General features: G+C 40.8%; 1 protein-coding gene across 1 annotated transcript in view; it reads left to right on the top strand.

Moving 5' to 3' along the window:
* Positions 1-12,764, top strand: part of Hs3st1 (heparan sulfate-glucosamine 3-sulfotransferase 1) — a 32,409-nt gene extending 19,645 nt beyond the window's left edge. The window contains exon 2 of the mRNA XM_021163912.2: positions 11,295-12,764. Within this exon, the coding sequence (XP_021019571.1) occupies positions 11,401-12,336 (936 nt within the window). The 5' untranslated portion in view covers positions 11,295-11,400 and the 3' untranslated portion in view covers positions 12,337-12,764. The remainder of the gene's footprint in view (positions 1-11,294) is intronic.
* The last annotated feature ends 12,386 nt before the right edge of the window (positions 12,765-25,150 follow it).

Genomic DNA, 25,150 nt, shown 5'->3' with positions numbered 1-25,150 from the left:
AGTGGGTAGGGGAGTAGTGAGGAGGGTATGGGGGACTTTTGGGATAGCATTGGAAATGTAATTGAGAAAAATACGTAATAAAAAAATATTAAAAAAAAAAACAAAAAAACAAACAAAAACAAAAAACAAACAAAAAAAGAAAGTGCCTACCAGAGGTTGAGGCACAGCTGGAGCACCCTTGCTGCTGCATCCAGCTCCAGCCTCCAATGTGCAGGCAGGCTCCATTTCCCCTCAGCTACGTGGTTATATGAGAGGTCCTGTTCGTTCTCCTGTCACAGGGCTCTGCCGTGTGCTGCCTCTGCCGCTGTGTTTCTGTGTCTAATGAAGGATTTATTTAGGTCATTGCTGCCTTCTGTGCCCAACATGAAGCACAAAGAGAAGGAACGCTGCCTCCCTCCCTTCTCCGGAGCTGCAGCAAGAAGCATCTGCTGTTCCACTTCTGTTGGGGGTGGGGGGCTGGCCGGTGTCTTAGCAAGACCCTGTTCTGTGCTGTCCTCAAACAGAGAGCCTAATCCTGTCTGTGTGCCACTGTCCTTTCTTCCTTGAGCTTCTGTCTGGTTGAGTCACTGCAGCAGTTTGGCTCACGAACAAATGCATTTGACTAATTATCATCCCCTAGATCCTATTTATACCACGAAGCATTTTTTTAGGGATAAAATTAGATACCATGATTTGAAGGCATGCCGTATGAACAGTGTCCTAAACGCCCCATACATACTATTTTATTTAATCCTTACAATAAAAAATATATAGAGGGTTAGTGCTCTTGAGAGTTTCAGAGCTTTCCTGCCGGTTTAAATTCCAGAGCTGAGGGAGGAACCTAAGGTTTGGCTGGAAATCCTCTCGCTAATTCCAACTTCTTGTTATCTATCATCTTCCTGGAATAACTCCACCTCTGTGGCCAGACTGATCTCTCTCTCTTTGTTGTGTACCAGGATTGTTGTTAATCCTGGGTTTAAAAACCAGCTAAATCCACCCCAGTGAAAAACAAACAGGGAAACAAAGGACAGCCCCTGCTCAGGCCACCACACTGAGAATCATAGTGGGCACTGAGATTCCAGGCCTGTTCCATGGACCCCGAGGTGTACCTGAGAACTTATGGGCACAAAAATTCACACCTCTCCCCAAACTTTTAGAGTACCCTTTTCCTCTTTAACTAGACCTTGTAAAGTTGGCTTGTCCTCTCCCACTTGGACAGCTGCAGTACTTCAGATAGTGTGTGACGAATAGCCTGGAGGGCTGGAGAAAAAGCTGGAGTCACTTCCTTCTAACACCTCCTCAGGGTCCTTGCATTCTAATCTTGTACCTGAAGGGGTGGATGCTGGGGTGTTGTTTGACCTCCAACTTCCTTATGGCAGGAGATAGGATGCTCTGATTCTGCAGGGGCAGCACGATACCTTCCAGTCCTTGCCAAGCCATGTCCCCCCCCAGCCCCACCCTCACCTGGATCCTATCCAGTAATGTTCATTATCCAGGTAACCTTTTGTGGATTTGGAGCCTTCCCACATTATGGAGGACTCCAGGGAACTCAGAAAGCTTGGAGCATTCCAAGAGTGTGAATCATTTCGAAGGGAACTTGGGCCCATTTTGACTTGTTTAGCTCAGACAGCAAATGTGCTCCAAGAACACGTATTGACGTTATGTGAGCTGTCCTTCATTCCTTCCTACCCTGAACCCTTTCCCATTTCATCCTACCTCTCAGCAATTATCATAACTCCAAACAAAACTGAATGTCAGCGTTGGCTGAGGAGTGTCATGTAGAGGCAATTTCAAGAAAATAAATATTTATGGAGGTCTCGAAATACCCATGTCCTTTCACAGACTGACAGGCACAGACTGAATCTGTTTCCTAGGCCTTGCCTTCCAAGAGGCCCTGCCAAGGATGGAAGTTTGACACCGTGGCAACAGACTCTTAAGTCATTGTGCAAAGATGAAAGTGAAGATGTTTTTGACTTTTCAGGATGAACAAATAACCTGATGCTTCCAATTGCTCAGTTTAGTTTTGTGTGTGTGTGTGTGTGTGTGTGTGTATAAAATGACAGTCCTGACTGCTGTTGTTCAAACTGTCTCTACTCAGGTTTCAGTACATTCCAGAAAATTAAATCACTCATCACCATGGGAGACTTGAAAGAAGCAGTTTTTTGCACAGTAGTTTATTAGAGCCGGTGCCTTCTGCCACCTTCTCTGGCTTTTTCAGCAGTTTATGCCTCTGCCCAGAGTATATTTGTACTGTCCACAGCGAAGCTTCCCTTCCAAGATGGGCGAAGGCAAAGCAAGAGCCTTGGACAAGGACCCTGAAGAATAGTTTTGATGATTCCTGATTCTGTGACCTTGAGGTGGCTAGTTAACCTTAATAACTTACTTTCATAACAATCAGGGGCAAGAACATCAGGACATTGATGTTTGTTGAGAACCTACTGTGTGCTAGACACTCACAGTGTTGCATACTTAGCAAAGATGACCTAATACTGACTGCCCACATATGCAGTAGGCTTAGGTCCATTGTGTAGAGTTTGTATAGGAATGGCCCTGAGGCTGAGGACACTCTCCCTGAAGTTTTCCAGGTCCTGCGCCTAAGAATAAAGAATTGAGCATGGGACAGGAGGATCATGGCCTTTCATCAGTTCTTCTGCCTCTGTCATGTGTGTGTGAGTGTCAGGCTTCTCTTGGATGTGTTCTGCTTATAGTATCTGCCACCAGTCAGGAAGTGTTTCCAGCCCTTTCCTGCCAACTGGTTTCTTTCACATGTTAATCTTAATGTTAATCTCCAGGTCTCTCTTCTGCCATAACATCTACCCCTAAACACACACACACACACACACACACACACACACTCACACCCCTGTGGTTCCATATAACTTCCTGGAGAACAGGGGGCTGATACACTGAATACCTAAGAGGTATTATGCTTACCTGGGATTACTTCCTATAAGAGTTCCCATTTGGATCTTTCCAATTACCAGAGCTTCCTTGCATTGTCACTATTCTCTAATGCCCTGTCAGTGCTTAAAAGTACAAAATAAAATGAAAACAACCATTCTCGCTAGTGGTGATGTTGAAGGTTCTAGAGAAGACCTCCGCTCTTGTGCTTGCTGTCCTCTGCACACAGTGACTGCTCAGCAAATAACCCCTTCCTTTCCACCTCTTCCGTTAGATCGTGGAGCCTTTTACCCTAGAGGAGAAGCATGCTTGAGCTAGCTGTGTGCTCATGGTAGGTGGCAGGACTGTGAAGGTATTTTGAAGACAGATTAGCATGGATGTCACTGTTTCATGAACTATTTTGCATGTGTCCTCTGATAGTGAATATGTTCTACTGGTGAGACTACAAGGGTATATTAGAGTTAATCACATTTGGAGTCTGAGTCATAATGTGAATTATGTAATAAAAAGACTTAAGGAGAAAATTAAAATATTTTGAAGGGTTATTTCATACCTACTCCTCCTTTTTAATTAAGATGTTTTCAGGACTCCTGGGTGAGCTTGTCCAATCACTGAGCAATATGAAGTTTGCCCCCCAAACCCCACTTCAACATCTGGCTGCTTCTTGACTCTCTAGGAATAAGAGAAGCATGGCAATTTGGCAGTCTTTCCAATGAATAGGCTGTTATGTTTCGCCTTTTACTAAATTAAAATCTGTTCCCTGTAACTTATAGCCACTGGCCTTACTGGCCCCTGCATTTGACAAGTTCATAGAGGAAATAGTCTTTGCCCCCTACAGTGAGCCAGGAATAATGCCATTCTCTGGAGTAAGCATCAGGGGGAAAACTAGTCACTGCCAAGAGACTCAGTGGTGTGCAGGCCTGGGTGGAGAGGTGGAGGACAGATGTGATTTGGTACGATGGATGGGGCCTCTAGAACTGGATAATGTAAAGACCATTGAGAGAAAGATCAGAGGTGAAAGAAAATCTGAATAGCAAGAAAGAGACAGCTTCACAAAGCCTGGCATACAGCATTCTGGAAACAAGGATCTACAAGCTGAGATGAACTTGGTGAAGTATGAGGCATGGAGAAACTAGTGTGGTCAGAGCTTGGCAAAGAAAGAAAGTGAAGCCCAAGAGACATTCAGGTCCCACAATGAGGATGTCCCCAGCCTGAGATATTTGGTCTAAATTCAAAGAACAAAGGAGGCCACCCTCTGGGAGAGCCTGTGGACACTTGGTTTTCCATACTTAGTATTCAGTATTGTCATGAGGTGGACACAGGGATGTGGAGAGGGGAGGAGGGGAAAGATACCTGCTGCTTCCAGTTCTTAGGTTGTCACCCTAGCACATCTAAAAACAGTCTTTTTGATTAAAGAAGCAGAGAGGAGAATGGCTTCCCTCTTGGACTTAATAATCTATCCATAAAATATGAGGTTTAATTTTGTCAGGCTAGCCAGTCTGAGTCTTTATAGTCATCCATTTGGGGTTTGGCTACACAACAGAACTTCAACCCAAAAGGCCTAATACACACACACACACACACACACACACACACACACACACACACACACACATGGTTTGGTTAAGAATCCAACCAAGGAGGCAAGATATATGGCTCAGTGATTAAGAGTATTTCCTTTCTGATCTTTCTGAGCACCCAGGTTTGATTTCCAGCAGCCACACTAACACCAGACACTGGGAAGAAGTGAGAGACACGGCCAGGTTCTGGGTCTACCTGCTCAGACTCTACTTGGGTGTGAGTTTGGCTCACTCTTTCCTGACAAACCTCTGATTCCTTTGAGCACCGCTTTCTCTGAGCAATGCTAGCTGTCCTGAGGGCTCCTTGTCAAGACTGCAGGCATGCTATGTGTGAAGCTGCCAGCCCATAGCCTGGTGCCAGCAGAAGCTGGAGCTGCTGTCTATGTTCTTGCCAGGGTGCCTGGCCTCAGCTCCAGGTACCTGGAATAATCTGTGTCTGTGCCCTTGACAGCTCCAAGCTTTCAGATAGACCTTTGTGTTCAAGGTCACCTGGTTTATTTCCTGTGGGAGAATAATGAAGTTATCAACAGAAAGAATATGAATGTATTTATGTCACCTGCAAGTTCAGGTTTGCCTTCCTTGTCCTTTTCCTGCTCAGGGACTTCTCTGTGAGTTGGGAGGGGACCTCTCTGTGAAGGTGTTAAGAGAAGAATTACAGCTTCCCCAACCTTCTTGCCTTACCCATTTCAGTTGCCCCAGGCAACACAGGGGGGGGGGTGTTGTGGGGGAGTGCCTGCGGGGGTGGGGGGGGACTGCTATTGTCAGAAAGACACACACAGGCTAATCAAGACTTAATGTAAAATACTGAAAAATTGCTCATTAATTTTTTTATTATGATTTTATTCTGGAACAAGGACATTTTGTATACATTGAGTCATATAAAATAAGATTTCTCTCAGATGGTTTCTAAGAAAATTTAAAGTACAAATGTGACTCATTTCTCTTAGGTAAATCTCTCTGGCACACACTTCTTCATTCAAGTTCCAAAGGAATCATTTGGGGTAAATTCTTATTTCACAGATGATCAGACTTAGGCAAAGAGTCAAAGTCAGTTCGTCTAAACTCAAAACCAGAGGCAGGATACCTCGCCTGGTCTTACAGTCTGTATAGATCTTCTTGCTCATCTACTGACTAAAAGCAATAAATGGGTTTAAAATACCATGCCCAATATATACTCTGTGTATATTTGACTTCTAGAATGGGGAGCTAAGGGATTATACCTGACTGTTTTACATTGGCTCTTCCTTTGTGAACATCTATCCCTCACTATCATTGCTATATATCAAGATCACATGCTTGGAAGAGTTGTAATAGCCCTCAGGTCACTAGACTGGACTTCACTGGCCAAAAGTTTCAATTTGGCTATAGCCAAGTCACCGGAGGGTCTCCTCAAGTGTAAAATGAAAGGCAAAAACAAAAGGACTCTCTTCCTTATTGTTTGAAAACCCATTGTCAAGGTCAGGAACCCCAGAGACTGTTTTCAGGTTCATGTGAACTTGCAGATGTTTTTCTTTCCCGTGAGTAAATAATTCTGATTGTATCAATGAGAGCTTGAGTTATCAAAGCACACAAGAAACATAAGATTACTGTGTGAATATATGTTCTATACATAAATGAGTTACTATGTTACCACATATATGCTATGCATTTACACATGTGATATGCACATATACATATGTATACATTTTAGATATGGATGACATTTGTACAGCATATTTAGCTATAAATATGCACACTCTCTGCATGTGTGCATATGCATATGTGTGCATATACATACAGGATTTTCTGTGTGTATGTACATACATGTGCATATATATATATACATGATTTTATGTGTATACATGCATATGTATATACACATACAAAAATGATAACCTCTGTGCTATAATTTTATATTTTTTTTGCGTAAAATAGTTTCCAATAAGAAATGAGATAAAAATCCTATGCAGTGTAGCTCTAGATTTCTAGGTTGAAATGTTTCTCATTCTTCTTATGTATACTGTGTAGTTTGTATTTTGTCATATACACACACATATAAAATGTGTGTGTATGTGTGTGTGTGTGTGTGTGTGTGTGTGTGTAGGGCTGGTCAGCTTTACCTGTATAACACCAATATCTTTATAATGAAAAGGATATAGACATAAATAAATGTATTAGAAAGCAGAAATAAACTGAAAGCTCCTGAGAGAGGGTGAAAAATTACGAAAGTATCTAGACTTGTGTCCGAAATAGACCTTACTAATGGCAGGGAGTAAAAGTTTAACTCACCCCATTGTTCCAGGATGTACTAACCACAAAGTAGAAATTTAACTTGCTCCATTGTTTCAGGAAATGTTCAGACAGAATACTCTAACCGTTCCTTGAACCCATTATGCTTGCCAAATGCTATAGCTCAATGCCAGGAGTTTGCGGTTTCTGTCTTTATAAACCCCTTACCCCTTGAGCTCAGGGTCGACTCCTCTACCCCTGTGTGGGATACAAGTCGTCCCCAGTGCACTGGCCTTTCCCCGATTAAACCTCTTGCTGTTTGCATCATGATTGGTCTCGAGTTCTTGGGCAATGCATCATCCCGGGACTTGAGTGAGGGTTGACACCCCCCACCCCACCCCCGTTTTGGAGGTCTTTCAAAACAAGGGGTTTCTGAATGCCTAAATGTCTGGTTTTAAATTTTCATTTAATTTTTGATATTATTATATAATTACATCATCTTTCCTTTGCATTTTCTCCCTCCAAAACACTCAACATATCCCACATTGCTGTCTTTCAACTTCATGGTCTCTTTTTCCGTTAATTGTTGTTGCATGCATATTTGTATATGTATATATATACACACATATATAATTATAACTAATATGTATATATATTTACGTATCCATAAATATAACCTGTACAGTCTGCACACTGCGTGTATGTTTTCAGGGCTGACCATTTAGTACTGAATAAACAATTGGACTATTTTTCTCTCTCAGCACTCCAGACAAACAATATTTAGCATCTTCTCTGCTGTTTGTTGGTAATTCCCTGTTAGGAAGAGTCTCAGGTGTATTCTGTGGTGACTGATTTACTTCAGAATAAGGCAGAGAAAGCATGAGCAGCCAGATAATACAGATTTCAGTTGTACCTGTGTGTTGGTCATATGAGTGTTGAATCCTGTGACTTGTTGGTTGTTCAGGTCCTGAGTCTAAAGACAGAAATTGACGGCTGTGGCCACCACACACAGTGAGACACTCTAGCATGTCAGAGTTAGTACCACCCATGTCTCACTTGTGGTTCATTCTTTGCTCTTGACCTTTCTGGGCAAACTACCCTCAAATGTGTAGCGGGCAGGTACAGATGGCTCCTTGGCTCCATTCACTTGAACAGTGAAGAAGAAAAAGATCTTTTAGTAAAGCTTCCTGAATCCTTTCTTTGAGGAAAGCAATCTTATCACACTGAGTTCACACCCTTTGCCAACCCAACCCAACCCACACCGCTTAGCCACACCCTCCATAAACACCTTCCCCCAAGGGTGTGCTCACTGACCTCCAGTCCCATTTGCAGAGTTTCTAGTTCATATGTCCACCTTGCTTCATGTTTGCTACTCTCTAGACTTCTGTCTGGCTCAGTGCTCAAGCTCTTGCTTTGGCTTTATCTTAGTTGTTCATTTTGTATGTATGTGATTATTTTGTCTTCATGTATGTATGTAGACCACATGTGTATCTGGTGACTGCTGAGGTCAAAAGAGGCTTCAGATTCCCTGAAAGTGGAGTTACAGCCAATTGTGAGCCACCATGCTGAGCTAAAAGTGAAACTGGCTCCTCTGGAAGAGCAGCGAGTATGTTTGACCACTGAGCCACCCTCCAGCCAGGGCTCATGGTTTTAACATACATTTCGTAAATGACAAATCCTTGTGTCTGAGGACCATAAAGTTGAGGGCCCTGAATTTGTTCTTTATTCATGCATTATGGTCAAGTAAATGATAAGCTTGATATAAAGAAGAAGCAAACATTTCACTGACTGGAGAAACCCTACAATCCCCTTGCTGTGACTTTTCCAACCACTTGCGAATGACCAAAGCAAGCCAGTGCCTCTGCTTCTTTGTTGGAGAATGGCAAACATGGTTCCAGTGTGTCTATTTTTCAGAGCGGCAACCACAGCTTGTTATCTGTGTGAGTCCCTAGATTTAGGCCAACAGTCGATGTCCTGCAAGGACTTTATCACAACAGGTGATGCAGTTTAAAAAAAGCGGAGGAACGAAGGAAGGAAGTTTGCCAGCATACAACTTCTCCATTTAGAACTTTTAAATTGGGCCCTGATTTTTAAATTGAATTATTATGACATTTTTGTGTCCTTATATTTCAGGACCCTAAGCTATATATTGATGGTGATCTTAACCTTTATTTCCGATGTCACCCTGTGTGGCTGTGATGACAATGAACTCTGCCAGTTGTGAGCCACTTTATAAATAGTAAAGCTTTGTGCTCTTCGGATAATGTTGCCTTTTTAATCCCACTAGGCACACTTCAACGTCTTCTGTTATGATGACTTTTCAATGGTTTTAGGCAAATGAGTAAGCATATCTCCATATAATGTTAACCTAACATCTAACTCCAGCCTGTGTCAGTCATCCTGCTGCCTGTTGCCTGCAGTCAGCGTACACACATTTCCCTCTGCCAAACTCAACAAACCATCCCCAAACCCAGCGATCAAACAATAGCCACTGGTTCTTGCTCATGAGCCAGGATCATTTGTCCTTCCTCTCACCCAGATCTGTAGCTGATCAGACCTGTTCTTATTGCAAGGATATAGAGATAGCTGCAGGTATAACGCAATTGTGGCAGAGATGAGTTCCCCTTACTGTCACATCTGTCTGTATACGTTGGCCAGACTCCAAACTGAGAAACACAGTGTCCTGGACAAAGCAGCCACCAGAGTCTGATGCTGGGGGAAACACTAGACTATTCATTCATTCCTTCACATGGGCTTCTGCACCCCATTGGAATAGAAACCCCTGGTGGGAGACAGGGTGTGCAGAAACTAGTCTGCTTCCATATCAGCTGGACCTCCAAATCAGCAGAGGCTGACAGGAGGGAGATAATCTTTAGATGCTTTCTAGAGTTGAAAGTCTGTTGCAGTTAAGAACACATAATGCTATTACAGAGGACCAGAATCCACTTCTTTTTTTTTTTTTTTTTTTTTTTTTTTTTTTTTTTAAATATTTTTATTACATAATTTCCTCAATTACATTTCCAATACTATCCCAAAAGTCCCCCATAGCGCCCCCCACTTCCCTACCCACCCATTCCCATTCTTTTGGCCCTGGCATTCCCCTATATTGGGGCATATAAAGTTTGCAAGTCCAATGGGCCTCTCTTTCCATTGATGGCCGACTAGGCCATCTTTCGATACATATGCAGCTAGAGACAAGAGCTCCAGGGTTCCGGTTAGTACATCATGTTGTTCCAACAATAGGGTTGCAGATCCCTTTAGCTCCTTGGGTACTTTCTCTAGCTTCTCCATTGGGAGCCCTGTGATACATCCAATAGCTGACTGTGAACATCCACTCCTGTGTTTGCTAGGCCCCGGCATCGTCTCACAAGAGACAGCTATATTTGGGTCCTTTCAGCAAGATCTTGCTAGTGTATGCAATGGTGTCAGCGTTTAGAAGCTGATTATGGGACGGATCCCTGGATACAGCAGTCTCTAAATGGACCATCCTTTCATCACAGCTACGAACTTTGTCTCTGTAGCTCCTTCCCTGGGTGTTTTGTTCCCAATTCTAAGAAGGTGCACAGTGTCCACACTTTGGTCTTCATTCTTCTTGAGTTTCATGCGTTTAGCAAATTGTATCTTATATCTTGGGTATCCTAAGTTTTGGGCTAATATCCACTTATCAATGAATACATATTGTGTGAGTTCTTTTGTGATTGTGTTACTTCACTCAAGATGATGCCCTCCAGGTCCATCCATTTGGCTAGGAATTTCATAAATTCATTCTTTTTAATAGCTGAGTAGTACTCCATTGTGTAAATGTACCATAATTTCTGTATCCATTCCTCTGTTGAGGTACATCTGGGTTCTTTCCAGCTTCTGGCTATTATAAATAGGGCTGCTATGAACATAGTGGAGCATGTGTCCTTCTTACCGGTTGGGACATCTTCTGGATATATGCCCAGGAGAGGTATTGCTGGATCCTCCGGTAGTACTATGTCCAATTTTCTGAGGAACCGCCAGACTGATTTCCAGAGTGGTTGTACAAGCTTGCAATCCCACCAACAATGGAGGAGTGTTCCTCTTTCTCCACATCCTCGCCAGCATCTGCTGTCACCTGAATTTTTGATCTTAGCCATTCTGACCCACTATAGGAGGGCTCACAAATGCCTCTAACTCCAACTTGGAGGGAATCATAGGCTTCTTGCCTCTGATGCCACCTGCACTCATGAGCAAATATTTGCAAACACACACACGTGTGAGCACACACACACACATACTCACACAATCGAACTAAATCTTAAAATCGAGTGTAATATGTAATACCACATGAGAATTATTTGACATTCAAATTTTTGTGTCCACAAACAAAGTTTTATTGAAACACAGCCACGCCCCTGTCTCTGTCTATTGTCTGTGGCCGCCTCAGATCCAGAAAAGCACAGTTGGAATTGGTGTTGCCATAGAAACTATATGTCCCAAAAGCCAAAAATATTTATTCTCTAGTCCTTTACAGAAAATGTTTGTTATCCCTCTTTTATAGAATAGAGCGTTTGAGGGAGGTGAGGACAGTGCTCACGACTATAGATGTTGGATAACTTCCATGTCTGCTTGGGGCTAAAAGCTTCTTCTTTTCCTCCCTAGTAATTGGCAACTGGAGATGCTCATGTTCCAGTAATCAAGAGGGAGCCTTGCTGCTACTTCATGATCCAGGGGCGTGTGGCCCAGTGAAGTTCCTGAGCTGTACAGCATGACCTTGCTGCTCCTGGGTGCGGTGCTGCTGGTGGCCCAGCCCCAGCTTGTGCATTCCCACCCGGCTGCTCCTGGCCCTGGGCTCAAACAGCAGGAGCTTCTGAGGAAGGTGATTATTCTCCCAGAGGACACCGGAGAAGGCACAGCATCCAATGGTTCCACACAGCAGCTGCCACAGACCATCATCATTGGGGTGCGCAAGGGTGGTACCAGAGCCCTGCTGGAGATGCTCAGCCTGCATCCTGATGTTGCTGCAGCTGAAAACGAGGTCCATTTCTTTGACTGGGAGGAGCATTACAGCCAAGGCCTGGGCTGGTACCTCACCCAGATGCCCTTCTCCTCCCCGCACCAGCTCACAGTGGAGAAGACACCCGCCTATTTCACTTCGCCCAAAGTGCCTGAGAGAATCCACAGCATGAACCCCACCATCCGCCTGCTGCTTATCCTGAGGGACCCATCCGAGCGCGTGCTGTCCGACTACACCCAGGTGTTGTACAACCACCTTCAGAAGCACAAGCCCTACCCACCCATTGAGGACCTCCTAATGAGGGACGGACGGCTGAACCTGGACTACAAGGCTCTCAACCGCAGCCTGTACCATGCACACATGCTGAACTGGCTGCGTTTTTTCCCGTTGGGCCACATCCACATTGTGGATGGCGACCGTCTCATCAGAGACCCTTTCCCTGAAATCCAGAAGGTCGAAAGGTTCCTGAAGCTTTCTCCACAGATCAACGCCTCGAACTTCTACTTTAACAAAACCAAGGGCTTCTACTGCCTGCGGGACAGTGGCAAGGACCGCTGCTTACACGAGTCCAAAGGCCGGGCGCACCCCCAGGTGGATCCCAAACTACTTGATAAACTGCACGAATACTTTCATGAGCCAAATAAGAAATTTTTCAAGCTCGTGGGCAGAACATTCGACTGGCACTAATTTGCCGTCTGCTAGGCTCGGGACTTTTCCTGTTGTTAACTTCTGGTGTACATCTGAAGGGGGGAGGAAAATAATTTTAAAAAGGCATTTAAGCTATAATTTATTTGTAAAACCCACAAATGACTTCTGTACAGTATTAGATTCACAGTTGCCATATATAGTAGTTATATTTTTCTACTTGTTAAATGGAGGGCGTTTTGTATTGTTTTTCATGGTTGTTAACATTGTGTATATGTCTCTATAATATGAAGGAACTTAACTATTGCACTGAAAAAATAAGAGATTTTTTTTTCTGGAGACGTCTTTTTTTGTTGTTGTTGTTGTTTTAAATATAATTAACCTGCCTCCAATCCAAAATAGCTCTTTGTTTTCACCCTCCTTGTCAAATCTATAATCTTTTTCTGCTTAAAAAAAATTTATTGGTATTATGGATCTTTCTCCTCTCTTTTCTGAATTTTTTTTTTTAATGCCTGACTGTTGTCTTCAGATTTAGTTTTTACTTGAAATTTGAATTTCCTCCTCACTGAGAGTATTATTTTTGGAAGTGGCAGTTTTATTCATGTTCAGACAGCCCACATGTGGGTTTAACCCCTGTAGCCTGCATATGGGTTTAACCACTGTCAGCTTGCCTGAGGGCTTAACCCCTGCCGGTCTTCATGTGGGTTTAACCTCTGCCAGCTTGTGTATAGATTTAACACATATGAGTTTTGGGTTTTTTTTTTTTTTTTTTTTTTGCCCCTTCCCCCACATATGAGTTTTAAGTGAAGAAAATGGCACTGAGACTTAAAAACAGATGAGAACTGGCAAGAGGTTTCTTAAGATCCAAATTAGTCTTAGAGGATATGGGCAAAACTCATAATAAACAAGCTTACACCCTTGGATTTCAGAATGATCTTGGGGCTGTAAACTTTGCCTTTGGGGGCAACTGGCCTCCACAAAGCTACTTACGAGAGAGCAAGAAACATTCAAGTCCTCTTTGTGTGTGTCTGTCCAGCCTAAATCTCGCATGAGGAGCAGAGTAAGTAGTAGTAGCCTTTGCTCACTCTAGAATTTGTCTTCTGAAAGATCAACATGCACTTATGATCTTCTATTTCATACTCATAGAGATATAACTTCAGAACTGGCTCCAACTCTATAGTTTTGAATAGGAAACAAATTAAAACTCCCAAGGACTGAAGTTAAGATGTGAAAAAAAAAAAAAAATCACAACCTAACCCAGTGCACCTGCGCACATAAATGGGAGTTTCCCTTCCCCTTAGAACAGCCACAAAGCAGAGGCTGGTCACAAAAGCCAGTTCTAAGTCTCTGGATTGTCACATATACCTGATAATCAACCTTTTATGATTAACTAGACTAGATCTTTTCCATAGTAATAAGTATGGATAAGATAATAAAGATAATAAACTGTGATCATTACAGTGGGAAAGAATGCAAGAGAGCAGAATAAAACCATTTCCTGACAGTTTGTTCTGAAGGAATGAAACACAAGCAGGCACCCTGGATTGTTTTCTTCATCTTAGAACACTCTGAAACTTCCCTCAAGCAAACTTAAGATGGAGGTATTACTCTGATAAGTTCAAAGAATAGAGAATAGGCCCTGAAACACAGGGCACTTGTCAAAGGTCACACGATCAGGTTTAGAGCCCAGTTGCATCCAAAGCACAACTAACCTTTCTTTCTTTCTTTCTTTCTCTTTCTTTCTTTCTTTCTTTCTTTCTTTCTTTCTTTCTTTCTTTCTTTCTTTCTTTCTTTCTTTCTTTCTTTCTTTCTTTCCTCCTTTCTGTTTAGCTCTATCTAAACTCTAAAGAAAAGGTCAAACTCAGAGGTGTTGCTTTTCTGACTTGACCTGACATGTTTTTCCTGGTGCCCAAAGTTTTCCACCCAAAGAGCTGCACTTGAGCCAGAGGAAGGGCAAGGGGAAACCAACATTTTTCTCAGCAGCCTTCTCAGGGAAATGAGTCACCTTGGTTGTATTTTAGCAGTCCCAGCCTGATCTGACCTTAACCTGGCCCACACCCCATTCCTGCCTAAGACTAAGAGTAGGAGAGGATGTCCTCCCCTTCAGAACTCATTAGGTTATCCATCAACCACTGTCTCCTCAGAAGGAGAACCAGATATATTTATAGCCAATTTCCATAGACTTTGTGATATGCAGAGTGCTTCCCTCTGCACCATACTTTTTGGTCTTTCATGAGACTTTACCTGAAGAATGAGGGGCTCCAAAAAGATTAAATCAAGTTTCCAAAGCTGCTCAGGGATATTGGGACAGAAAGAAAGCTCAGGTGGTGATCTCTGGTGCCCAAGAAGGTGCTTGTCTGGAGATGGTATGGTTGGAGCCTAGTGTGCTGCACCAACAGTCTGCTGCAATCACTTGTCTGCTAATTAGCAATGAGGAGAGTCAGAACTGGCATCAATACGCCTGAGTTGCTAGAACTGGCATAGCTGATGGCATGGGGGTAACACATTGTAGGTGATCAGTGGTTGTAAATCTAACGCATTGCTTTATTGGGGGAACAGAATACTGACTCAGGGAGTCAAGTCCTGCACATACCACTAGAGAAAATGCAGGGATCCCAGTGATAGCATATATTTATTCATTAATTCTCTCTCTCTCTCTCTCTCTCTCTCTCTTTTCCTTTCTTTCCTTTCTTTTTTGATAATACTCCAGTGATTCATCAGTACATTCTAAGAAGCAAAAACCCTATCATTTCCTACTTTGTTCCAGGTATTTAGATCTCATCCTACCCCTTTTCAGAGGATACTGCAATAGACCCATGGCCATTCCTATTAGAACAAAATGCAGTAAGGCAGGAGTCAAGTGGTATTTGGTCTCTCCTGATCAGGTTGAATGCCAATCTTATTAACAAAGATAGTTCCTTGCTGGAGGTGGAAGTACCTACTGAAGCCCAGGCTACAGCCATTTGAGAGCTCTAGAGAAACAGCTAAGATTTGCTGAGTAAAGCATTATGTACAGGGTTGGGCTCTTGCCTCATTTGCTGTTTCAAAGGAAGAATTGTATCACTATTTCATTTCTCTAGGAACAGGACAGTGTTGAAATCCAGTTGGTATATATAACTGTCAGCTAACAGCCTGGGAATTAGTGAGTTTATGAAAAAAACATGATATACCTCTGAGGTCAGGCTGTCTTTCTCTTTCTATCCTCCACAGAGGAGAAATGGAGGGTTGAAATAGCCAATGTCCATCCTGTCTGTTGCTTACAGTTGTGGAGGCAAAGTCCACTGTAGTCATTAAAATGATCTTTTTTTCTTTAGATCCTATGATATAGCGAATGTAGTATTAATTCTTCAAGAATATAAAAAGAAAAGTTACTGGAGTTAAGTATTTTGGGTTTTAAGAAGAAGCAAAGAAGTGCCAAGAAAGCAAGAGAAATGGCATTGAGTTGTGTACATTAAATAGGGCAATATGTTCCATAATTTAGCATTAATTCAGCCACATCCCTAGAAGGAGTCAACCAGCTGGTAGAAAGAAGATGAATGAAGAATGAGGTATGCTATTTTCCTGATTGCCAATCGTTTTTTATAACAAAGAAAAAATATTACCAAAAAGTTGCAATAGAGCTATGACCAAAGCCACTTAATTCAAGGGTCACAGAGGCCCTGTCCTTTTGGAACAAGGCATTGTGGAAAAATTGCCCTGGAGCCAGAAAACGAAAGTCATTGATGTTACCAAAGGAATACATCCTGTGTAAAGGCATGTCTTGAATCAGAAAGTGGTGATGGGGGAGGGAAGGGATATAGGAGAAGTACAGAGAAAAGTCTTGTCTAGCAAGTATGTAGCTTGGATTAAACACACTAAGCAGCCAAGATGTAGCTTTGCAGCCACTTGTAGTCTTGTCAGGAGGTTTCTAAGATGGAGGTAGTCCCCCATGTGTCTGAATCTTGCACAGGTTTGTCAATTGCACAAAAATAACCATCATTATTACACACTATCTATGTGCTTCATATCTTATATTCATTGCTTCCAACATAACTTAAAAAAAAACTATGAGAGTTAAGAAATAGTACCCTAGTTTCAGTCAAGAAGAAACTTAAGAACAGAGATTAAAATGTTGACTTCTGATGACACAGAAAGTTATTTGTTTCATATGAGAATTTTTCTAGTGTCCTGAATTTATGCAATTTCCATCCATCCCATAGTGAGTCAAGGGGAGAAGAAACACATAGGCCTTGTCGAGAGGGCAGCATCTATCAAGAAACTTACAGGATGAGAGATTGGACAAAAGAAGACTGAAAAGTCAGAGTCCATAGGACCACACAGGAAGGATGCCCTAAAGGGTGCTACAACAGGCAGAAGTTAAAAGAAGGATGCATCACCAAGCATGAGAGAAATGCCAGGGCAAGGATTCCCCAGTAGCATGGAAGAAACAAGGGAACCATAGCCCATCAGCTCATCCAGTTGCTTGACTCCCTCTTGTAAGGAGCAGCCCTGCATCTTCAGCTCCCACTGATGTCAAGGTTACTACACTTTTCTCAAATTCCACAGTTGAGAAAGAAAACACAATTATAATCAGGAGATTTGGGCATTAACCCAATTTGACCATGCAGCCTTCAGTAAAAATTCTCAGACCCTTACTTTCCTTTTTGGTAAAAATGGCCTGATATTCAACTCACTTTGGAAGGAAAGTTAATGAGATGAATGGTAAAGGCCAGCAAACTGTGCACACATAGAGCTTAGCTGAGAATAGGTTTAGAGGTTCAAGAGACAGACAGGAACTGATTGTAAAGTGGTCAGCAAAACCTCACTGTCTTTGTTCTGTCCCCCACTCCCCAGCTATGAGACTAGTCATTGTTGTTACTGGCCCAGACAGATCTTATTTCCCATGGCTTCTCCATCTTTTATAGCCCTGAAAGGCAGAGTACTAACAGCTCCACAGAAATGTGTTCTTGAAGTTTTATCTTAACAAAATCCACATTACCTAGAGAAAGCTGCAAGATGATGCCCCCTTTCTTGGGGGGAGAACAAATAACTAATGTTTGACTGTTCAAGTCCCTTGCCTTTGCCCAGGCTACTTCATAGTGCAATTTCTGCTCATAGATCCCCTTGACATTAGCCTGGGTTCAGAATTCTAAAAAATATGTCTGGTTATTTCTTCCCATACTTTCTCCCCTCTTCCACTCATTTAGGTTTTTGATGTTGTTGTTGTTTGCTTGTTTGTTTGTTTTGTTTTATTTTGAAACCCCATTCTCAGTAAATGAATCAATCAGCTCAGCTCTTGCTTCTAGGACACCAGATGTCAGATAATAAACCTGCATTTATGTCTTGTTCTATGGAAATAATATAGATAGTATGACTGAACTATAGATACCACTTTTAATAAAATAATGAGTAGAAAGCAAGTGTGGGTTATTGGCTTTTACATTGAAGGCTTATAGATGATGGTATATGACATTGTTACCAAGTAAGTACTTTTCCTTGGATTATTAGACTCTCATCTAAATCCTATCCATGAAGCCAGGCATGCTGGCACACACCTAGGATCCCAGAACTGGTGAACTGAGACAAGAGGAGCACGAGTCCGAAGTCAGCATGAGCTACACAGGGAGAACCCACTTCAGAAAAAATAATAATTTCAAGGCATTAATGTAAAACTTGAGATTCTGGTTCATGAAATATTTCTGGGTCCCACAGATAAAATTGCATTGCTTTAATTCATTTCTGCTCCACAGTACAGTGTTTCTATTCATTTTCAATGTTCCTTTCAGGGTCAGTACAAGGGGGAGTCTTCCTCTTAACTGCAACCTTGTGGCACTTTGCCTAAGTAGGAGGTAGATAGAAAGCACTTGTTTATGGATGATAAATCTTGTCTAGTTGTCAATCTAATGTGAAAATTCTCTCCATCACATCCCAGCCTCACAGTGTGGCCTCCTCCTGGGAGTCCTTTCTTTGGTCCATGAACTGCTAGGCACTTAACAATATGGTGTTTTATTCAGTCCTTGAAAGCCCCTAGGGAAATAACCAAACCAAGTTTCACATGTTTGCTTATTAACGCAGAGCCAGCAAATAGTACTATACTTGACGTTGGAATTACAAATGTTTATTAACTAAACAAATCTTCCTGATGCCCAGCTTCCTTCCACTCCCCTACACTCTGCAGCCTCTTCTGGAATACTCAAATATTCCAGTGTTCTCCTAGGCACACCATTATGTCTTCAAACTGACAATTGAGATTCATACTTCTTGGACCTCTGTTCTAGGTTCTGCCCATGAATCCAAGAATGAATATTTCTTGTGCACCCTTGTTTATAGCTATGTGAACTTTGACAAATATCTTAATTTCTAGGACTTTCTAGTAGGGGATATAATGCCTTTCCCACAGTTGTTATAAGCAATACATGGATAATGGACAATTGAACAATCTTGAAGTCATAATTCCATAAACAGTAGGTGAGTTATACTTTAGTCTTCACAGTAACCTATGGGCCTTTGTTACCATTAACCTTGTTTATGCATGAGGAAACTAAAGGACAATGATAGCATTTTCCCAGAGTCTGGTCACCCCAGGGGGGGGGGTCACTAGTATTATTGGCCTCCATCATTATCCCCTGGGTATTGTCTACTACATCAGGCCTCCAGAATTCTCCTGAGGTTAGTCTCTAACACACTTGACTGCCAGAAATCTCTCCTGAGTGGTAGATAGCACACTTGGCCTCCTGGCTACTCTCCATTTCAAAGAGGAAGAGAGCTCTTTCCCAGTGGCAAGGGTGAGTGCAAAGAGGTCAAAGACAACTCAGACTGAAACTCAGGACCAACATCACCTAAAAGTCTCTGGCAGAAAGAATTTTAGAGTGGTCCCAAGATACCCGCCCTTTGATGTATATATCTTGTTTAGTGACCTCCCCTCACATCTGAGCAGCATTTGAAAATACTATGGGTCATTTGTTACCTTAATTAGGTTAATCTGTATGGCAAAGAAAATAGCTTTAAATTTAGTAGATCAGTTCAGAAAGAGATGGGAATGAAGATAAAGGAGGGGGAGACATGTCCTCCTGGCTTTGCTTGCTATGGATAACAGGACTCTGAGAAGATGATATACCAAAGAACTGTTGTGGCTAGTACAATTTAAGGGTATTTCTAGAAACATTCAGCATGGATGTTTGCAAATATCTCATTTTTTTCCCAACACTAGTGAGCAAAGAAGAAGATACTGATTAGAAAATGTCCTGTCTGAAACCTTGTTTTTATCTTAGGAAACTCTCCCATGGCAGGCTTGGTCTCCTGAGTCACCTACACTGAGTTAATAGATGTGTATTGACTTAACCTGCTGTGATCTAGTAATGTGCTTGCCTTTATGTTAATACAAAGACTTGAGTCAATTTTTTCTAGTCCATTCAAATGGCTTGTGCTTACTTTTCAATGTCTGCTTTCAAAACAAACAAAATCCTTGGGTTTTGTTGTTGTTGTTGTTACCAAATAAATACAAGTACATTATATAATAACCAGAGCCTGCATTTTGAGTTCCAAGAAACAATTATAATTGCCAATGTTTGTGTTCATATCCTTCTACTTCTTTTAAGCCTGGAAGCCATACTATCCTGCTATGTATCTATAGATTTTTGATTTTATCACTCACCAACTAGAAAAGGCCTGTGGCTCCCTATACTGCCAAAGAAGCCAGTATCGCATCTATGTTTCTACATTAAAGTATAAGTTCAGCTATCAGTTTCCAGTTAAAGCTATGCTTTTTGGTGAGAAGTGTTTGGGAATTAAAAAGTCAGTTAGTCCTGGATCACTTATTATACACATCCTTGTAACAAACTATACCAGCATTACTGGTTCCCAGACAAATCTATAATCTCATAGACCCTGGAGGTTAGATAAGCATAGTTAGGCAAGTCTGAAATGGCAGAGCCTTATGTGGAATCATATGTCGGCTATAAAAGAAAACACTTGGAGGGCTGAACTGGATGACTATCCAATATGATGTCTTGAATCACATGTTTGAATCCTAAGTTGAAAGGAATGCACCACTATCCTCTCCCCCAACTCTCTTTCCCTCCCTTATCCCTTTTTCCATATTGCTAACTTGAATTGTTCATAGCACAACAGAGCTAGGATAGTAGATACACATTTTATACGATTGGCTTGCTCTCAGACTTTCAAAAGAGAAATCAAAAGTTATCAGGTAATAAAGAGGGTGGCCTCATTCTATTGTTCCATAAATACCAGCTGGGATTCCTTATGGGAAAGGACCACATAAGGGACAAATAATAGGAGGTATGATTCATGGGGGTCGATTTGTAGAGACTAGCTATTTATCAGCTTACTATATATTCCTTTACAATAAAATGGACAGCACACTTGTGTAATGGATCACTGGCCATACTTTAAGGGGGAGATTAATATAGGTTTAAGCTTTCATGATATGAAAGTCCATTATACTAATGCATGTTATTATAAGTCCTTGTGCCTCCTATGTAATTTCAGCTACTTTTGCCTCAGTCATTTGACTCCTTTCAAACTAATTCTTTGATGATGTCGATGGAAATTAAGTCATTTTTTACATAAATCCATTCATGCCATAAGTAAAATGCAGGTTTGTTTGTTGTGTTGTTTCTTCTGAATGTTATTGTGTGATTCTATCAAGCCATTTGAAGAAATGCTTTAAGACACACCTAAAGCAAATTGTAGATTGAGATTCACTTGGGAAACTGTGCTCTATGGAAGCACAGAGCCTGCCAGACCTCCACACCTCTTAGACAATTTGTCAAACACTGAAGAGTGTTGCTGAGACTTTTAACACTGGGTATTAAAAGCTGTCTATGGTATTCAAAAGAGAATGCACTGAGGGTTCTATTTCCAGCATCCCAATTTGAAAGTTCTATTTTCGTAGCAATTTACATTTCCACACAATTAAAGACTACCTAATTCTGATTTGCACTTCAAGTATCCAATTTACCTGTAATTTACATCTTTTCTTTTATTTTTTGTTAGTCTCTTCAGAAACAAACAACCACACACACACACACACACACACACACACACACACACCCTAGGTTTTAAATGTTGGCATCATGACAAGATCTGTGTGATACTAAAAAGTTGAACTAAGCATTTCAGAGAGTCAGTCTGTTGAGTGGGAATTAGGAATGGCTAAAGCCCTTTAAGCCTATGAACAAATTCAGCCACACAAAGACATCCAACATCTATACATTTATTTTTATATAAATATTCTTTCCATGGTAACATTCAAATTGTTTTTAAGCAGGAATTTACCGTTAACAATACAATACTCTTTTAGTCATCATTGCAACACCCTAAACATCAACAGCAGCTGACTTAAATTCTCATTTTTAAAATGTTCTGTGCCTTTAAGTATGAATGTTCACATAAAAAGAATCAAGGTCCTGATAAAGTCAGAAAATAATACTGTATTTTGGTCTCATCTCCTTCTTGACCAATGGCTTCTAAACTCTTGGCTTTCCTAAGTATTAAGAAAATTAAAGAAGTCTTTGGTGGCTCATAACAAGTCATACTTTATTATGTGTTAATGAAGAGACTTTTCACGAGACGATGACAGGATGGTATGAAGTTGCCAGAGGAGCCAGCCTTGCTGTTTTGAATTTCTTCCTATTACCACTCCCTTGATCTAGCATGCAGACTGCAGGGGATGAAGGTTGAATTATAGCCCAAGTTCTGCTACTTAGTTAACTGAGCCACCTGAGCAGAAATTCTGTAATCCAAATGACCCTAACAGACAGGTGATGATGTGGAGGCTCTGGGAAAGACTGGTTGGAAGTACAATGGACATTTCCTGGTCTATATACCATTTCTTTCTTTGCCTGTTCCCTAATTGTAACCTTTTAAAAATGAACTGTTAATCAAATGAGGAAACTATTTTTTTCAAATTACATTGGCTATTCCAAAAAATTATAGAAGCCAAGGAGAACATCTAAGAACATTTAAATTGCAGCCAATGAGTCAGAAATGCAGTGGGCAACATGAGTGTTCAGGTACAGCTCACATGGGGATGGATTTGTGGAACACAAGCAGTTCCTTACCTCTGAGACAAGTAGGTATCTCAGGAGATTGTCAGAATGAAAATCAATATGAAGACACCCATGTGGTGTGTCTTCCAACCACTGGAGATTTTAAGAGAAAAAAAAAACATGTATTTAATGACTAGCAGAAAAAAAACAGTGAGTGAGTCAGAGTGTAAGACAAATATATTTTATTTTAACATTCCATCAACAAATGCAGTTTTTGAGCCAACTCTCTGAAAACTAAAGGTCATTTTGTTTCCATGTAATATTCAAATGGTGAACAACTCAAGGTAAGATGTGCCTTGTTTCTTCTCTCACTGATGCACATGAGAGATAATTTAAAAGAAAAGTACTTCAACTAAGCCATTTGGAAATTTATTTTTACCCCTTTGGGAAGGAGAAGTTGTTAACTCTATTTTACAAACATAAAATGGCATTTTTTTTTCTTTTAGCAGTTTATTTTTTTTTATCTTGCCACAGCTATTCCTTGAAAATTAAGCTATTTTCCTCTACAAATGTACAGTGACCTACTTAATATCTTTTTTTCTTTCCCTTGGGAGAGAGGATGACAATGTGAAAAGTACCCTTAAAGAAGTTTAAAGTGTGGTGGATATCTTAGCCTAATCATCTTCATATATAGTCAGTGTCATTTGATTTACAGCCAAGAGGAAGAAACAGCCACCTGGAGTAGTTCTTTTTCTTCCACAGTATTATTATGACAAAGGCAACTTCTAGAAAGAAGGGTTTATTTGGGGCTTACAGTTACATAGAGACAAAGTCCATTATAGTGTCATAGAGGGAACAGGTGGAGAGGACTGGAGCAGTGGCTGAGAACACACATCTTAAACTACAAGTGGGAAGCAGAGAGAATATACTCAAAATGTTGAGTTTTTTTGAATCTTTCAAAGTCCACTCCTAAGGACATACATCTTCCAGATCTAAATGTCCACATCAGCCACCAGCTGGGGACCAACTGTTCAAATGTTGGGTACTTGTGGAGGAAATCTCTTTCAAACCACAACACAAAGTATCCTCAGTAGATAACTGGATAAATAAAATGTGATGTATCCATGAGATCTGTATTGATGAAGTACTAAAATTAATGTTGCTTTGATACATACATGGATGGACCTTGAGCCAATTCCAAAAGACAAATATGGTTCCCCATACAAAATAACTTGAGTAGGCAAATCCACAGAAATAGAAAATAGACTAATACTACTGAAGAATAGGAAGAAGAGCAATGAAGAAGCATGCTTTTAGAGGTATGGAGTTTTTCCTTGGGATATGAAATGTAGTGGAAACAATGGTAATTAATGCACAATGCTTTGACTAATCAATGTCTATGAATTATATGTGAAAAAATGAGCAAAAAGACAAGTGTTCGATATTATATTTTCCTGCAATTATATATACATACCTTTTATGTATATACACACACACATATATATATACATATCTGTTATATACACATATCTGTTGCATACACACACACACACACACACACACANATATATATATATATATATATTTACATCTTTCAATGGAGGATGATGTATAATCTTAGTCTATCCATGAATTTTGTTCATATATGGCATTCATGGTTTATTTCTAGTATATATGAAAAGATTTCCATAAAAGCACTTAATCCACATCTTTTCTATGGGACAACTTCATTCCATTTAATATGTTATTTATCAGTTATGAAGATTAGAAATTACCATGATGCTTACTGTGAAACAAATCTATACCCATTTCTGTTCTGCATATCTCATGACTTAGCTTAAAGACAAGCAAAATCATTTACATTCACAGTTTAAGGTATCACTTGAGTTTTCTGCTCCACCTTACCAGGAACTGCAATATTGTCTTTGTAAAGTATGTTCTTTCCAAGCTACCTATGAAATGTTTAATATAACAACTTTAATCTGTATCATCAGTCGTTTCTTTTAAAAATGGAATTAAGCCTTGTACCCTGTTAATTGGGTTGGATAAGGATTCCTGATCTTGGATGGAGCACCACTAACTGAAATGTTTAAAATGATCACCAAATGATGAATTGGCAAATACAGATGAATATTGGGTCCTTTAAAAATTAATGAACAAAATAATAAATTAACAAGGGAGGCAATGATCAACTCAATAGTCTAGAATCACCTAGAAGCACAGCCTCTGGGCATTTCTGCCCATTTCTGTGACTTTCTAGATTGTGTTTATTAATGAGGAAAGGCCCATTCTAAATATAGGTGGTACTCATGTGTGAATTGACAGCCCAGACTGATGGACTGTCCCTCCAGACTGGGAGCCAGAATAAACTCTTCTTCGTTGAGTTGTTTTACTAGATACTTTTCATCATTACTGAAAGAAAAATAACTAATAAAGGGGAAACAAGAGCCCAGCTTTTGTTTGTTAGTTTGTTTATATCTACTGAACACACAGTTGGATCAGATAGGAGTGTGTCCAATTCTTGGATATCTCATCCCTCACAGTGAAAGCTGTGACATCCTAAGTGAGACTAGGCCTCTAATTTAACATTTAAAACACATGTATGGTCATATGGACAGGTGCTGATTCTTTCGGTTTCATTTTTACATAGTTGGCTGTAGGGGATGAAAGAGGGACTGGCTTTTGCAGACACACCACTCATCAGCGGGACAGGAAATGGTCCCATCTGAAATTCTTGCCATGTAATTTTGAGGTCCTACACTGCTTTACAGTTGTTGGATTCAATATCCTGGGAAGCATAAAGCAGACAAGCTGGAAGTGCCTTCTTTGGTCTACTTTTTAAACATTTAAGTAATTACAATCTTGAG

The sequence above is a fragment of the Mus caroli genome, chromosome 5 (genome assembly GCF_900094665.2).
Source record: "Mus caroli chromosome 5, CAROLI_EIJ_v1.1, whole genome shotgun sequence".
Taxonomy (NCBI): Eukaryota; Metazoa; Chordata; class Mammalia; order Rodentia; family Muridae; genus Mus; species Mus caroli.
This window is presented reverse-complemented; position numbering and strand designations above follow the sequence as displayed.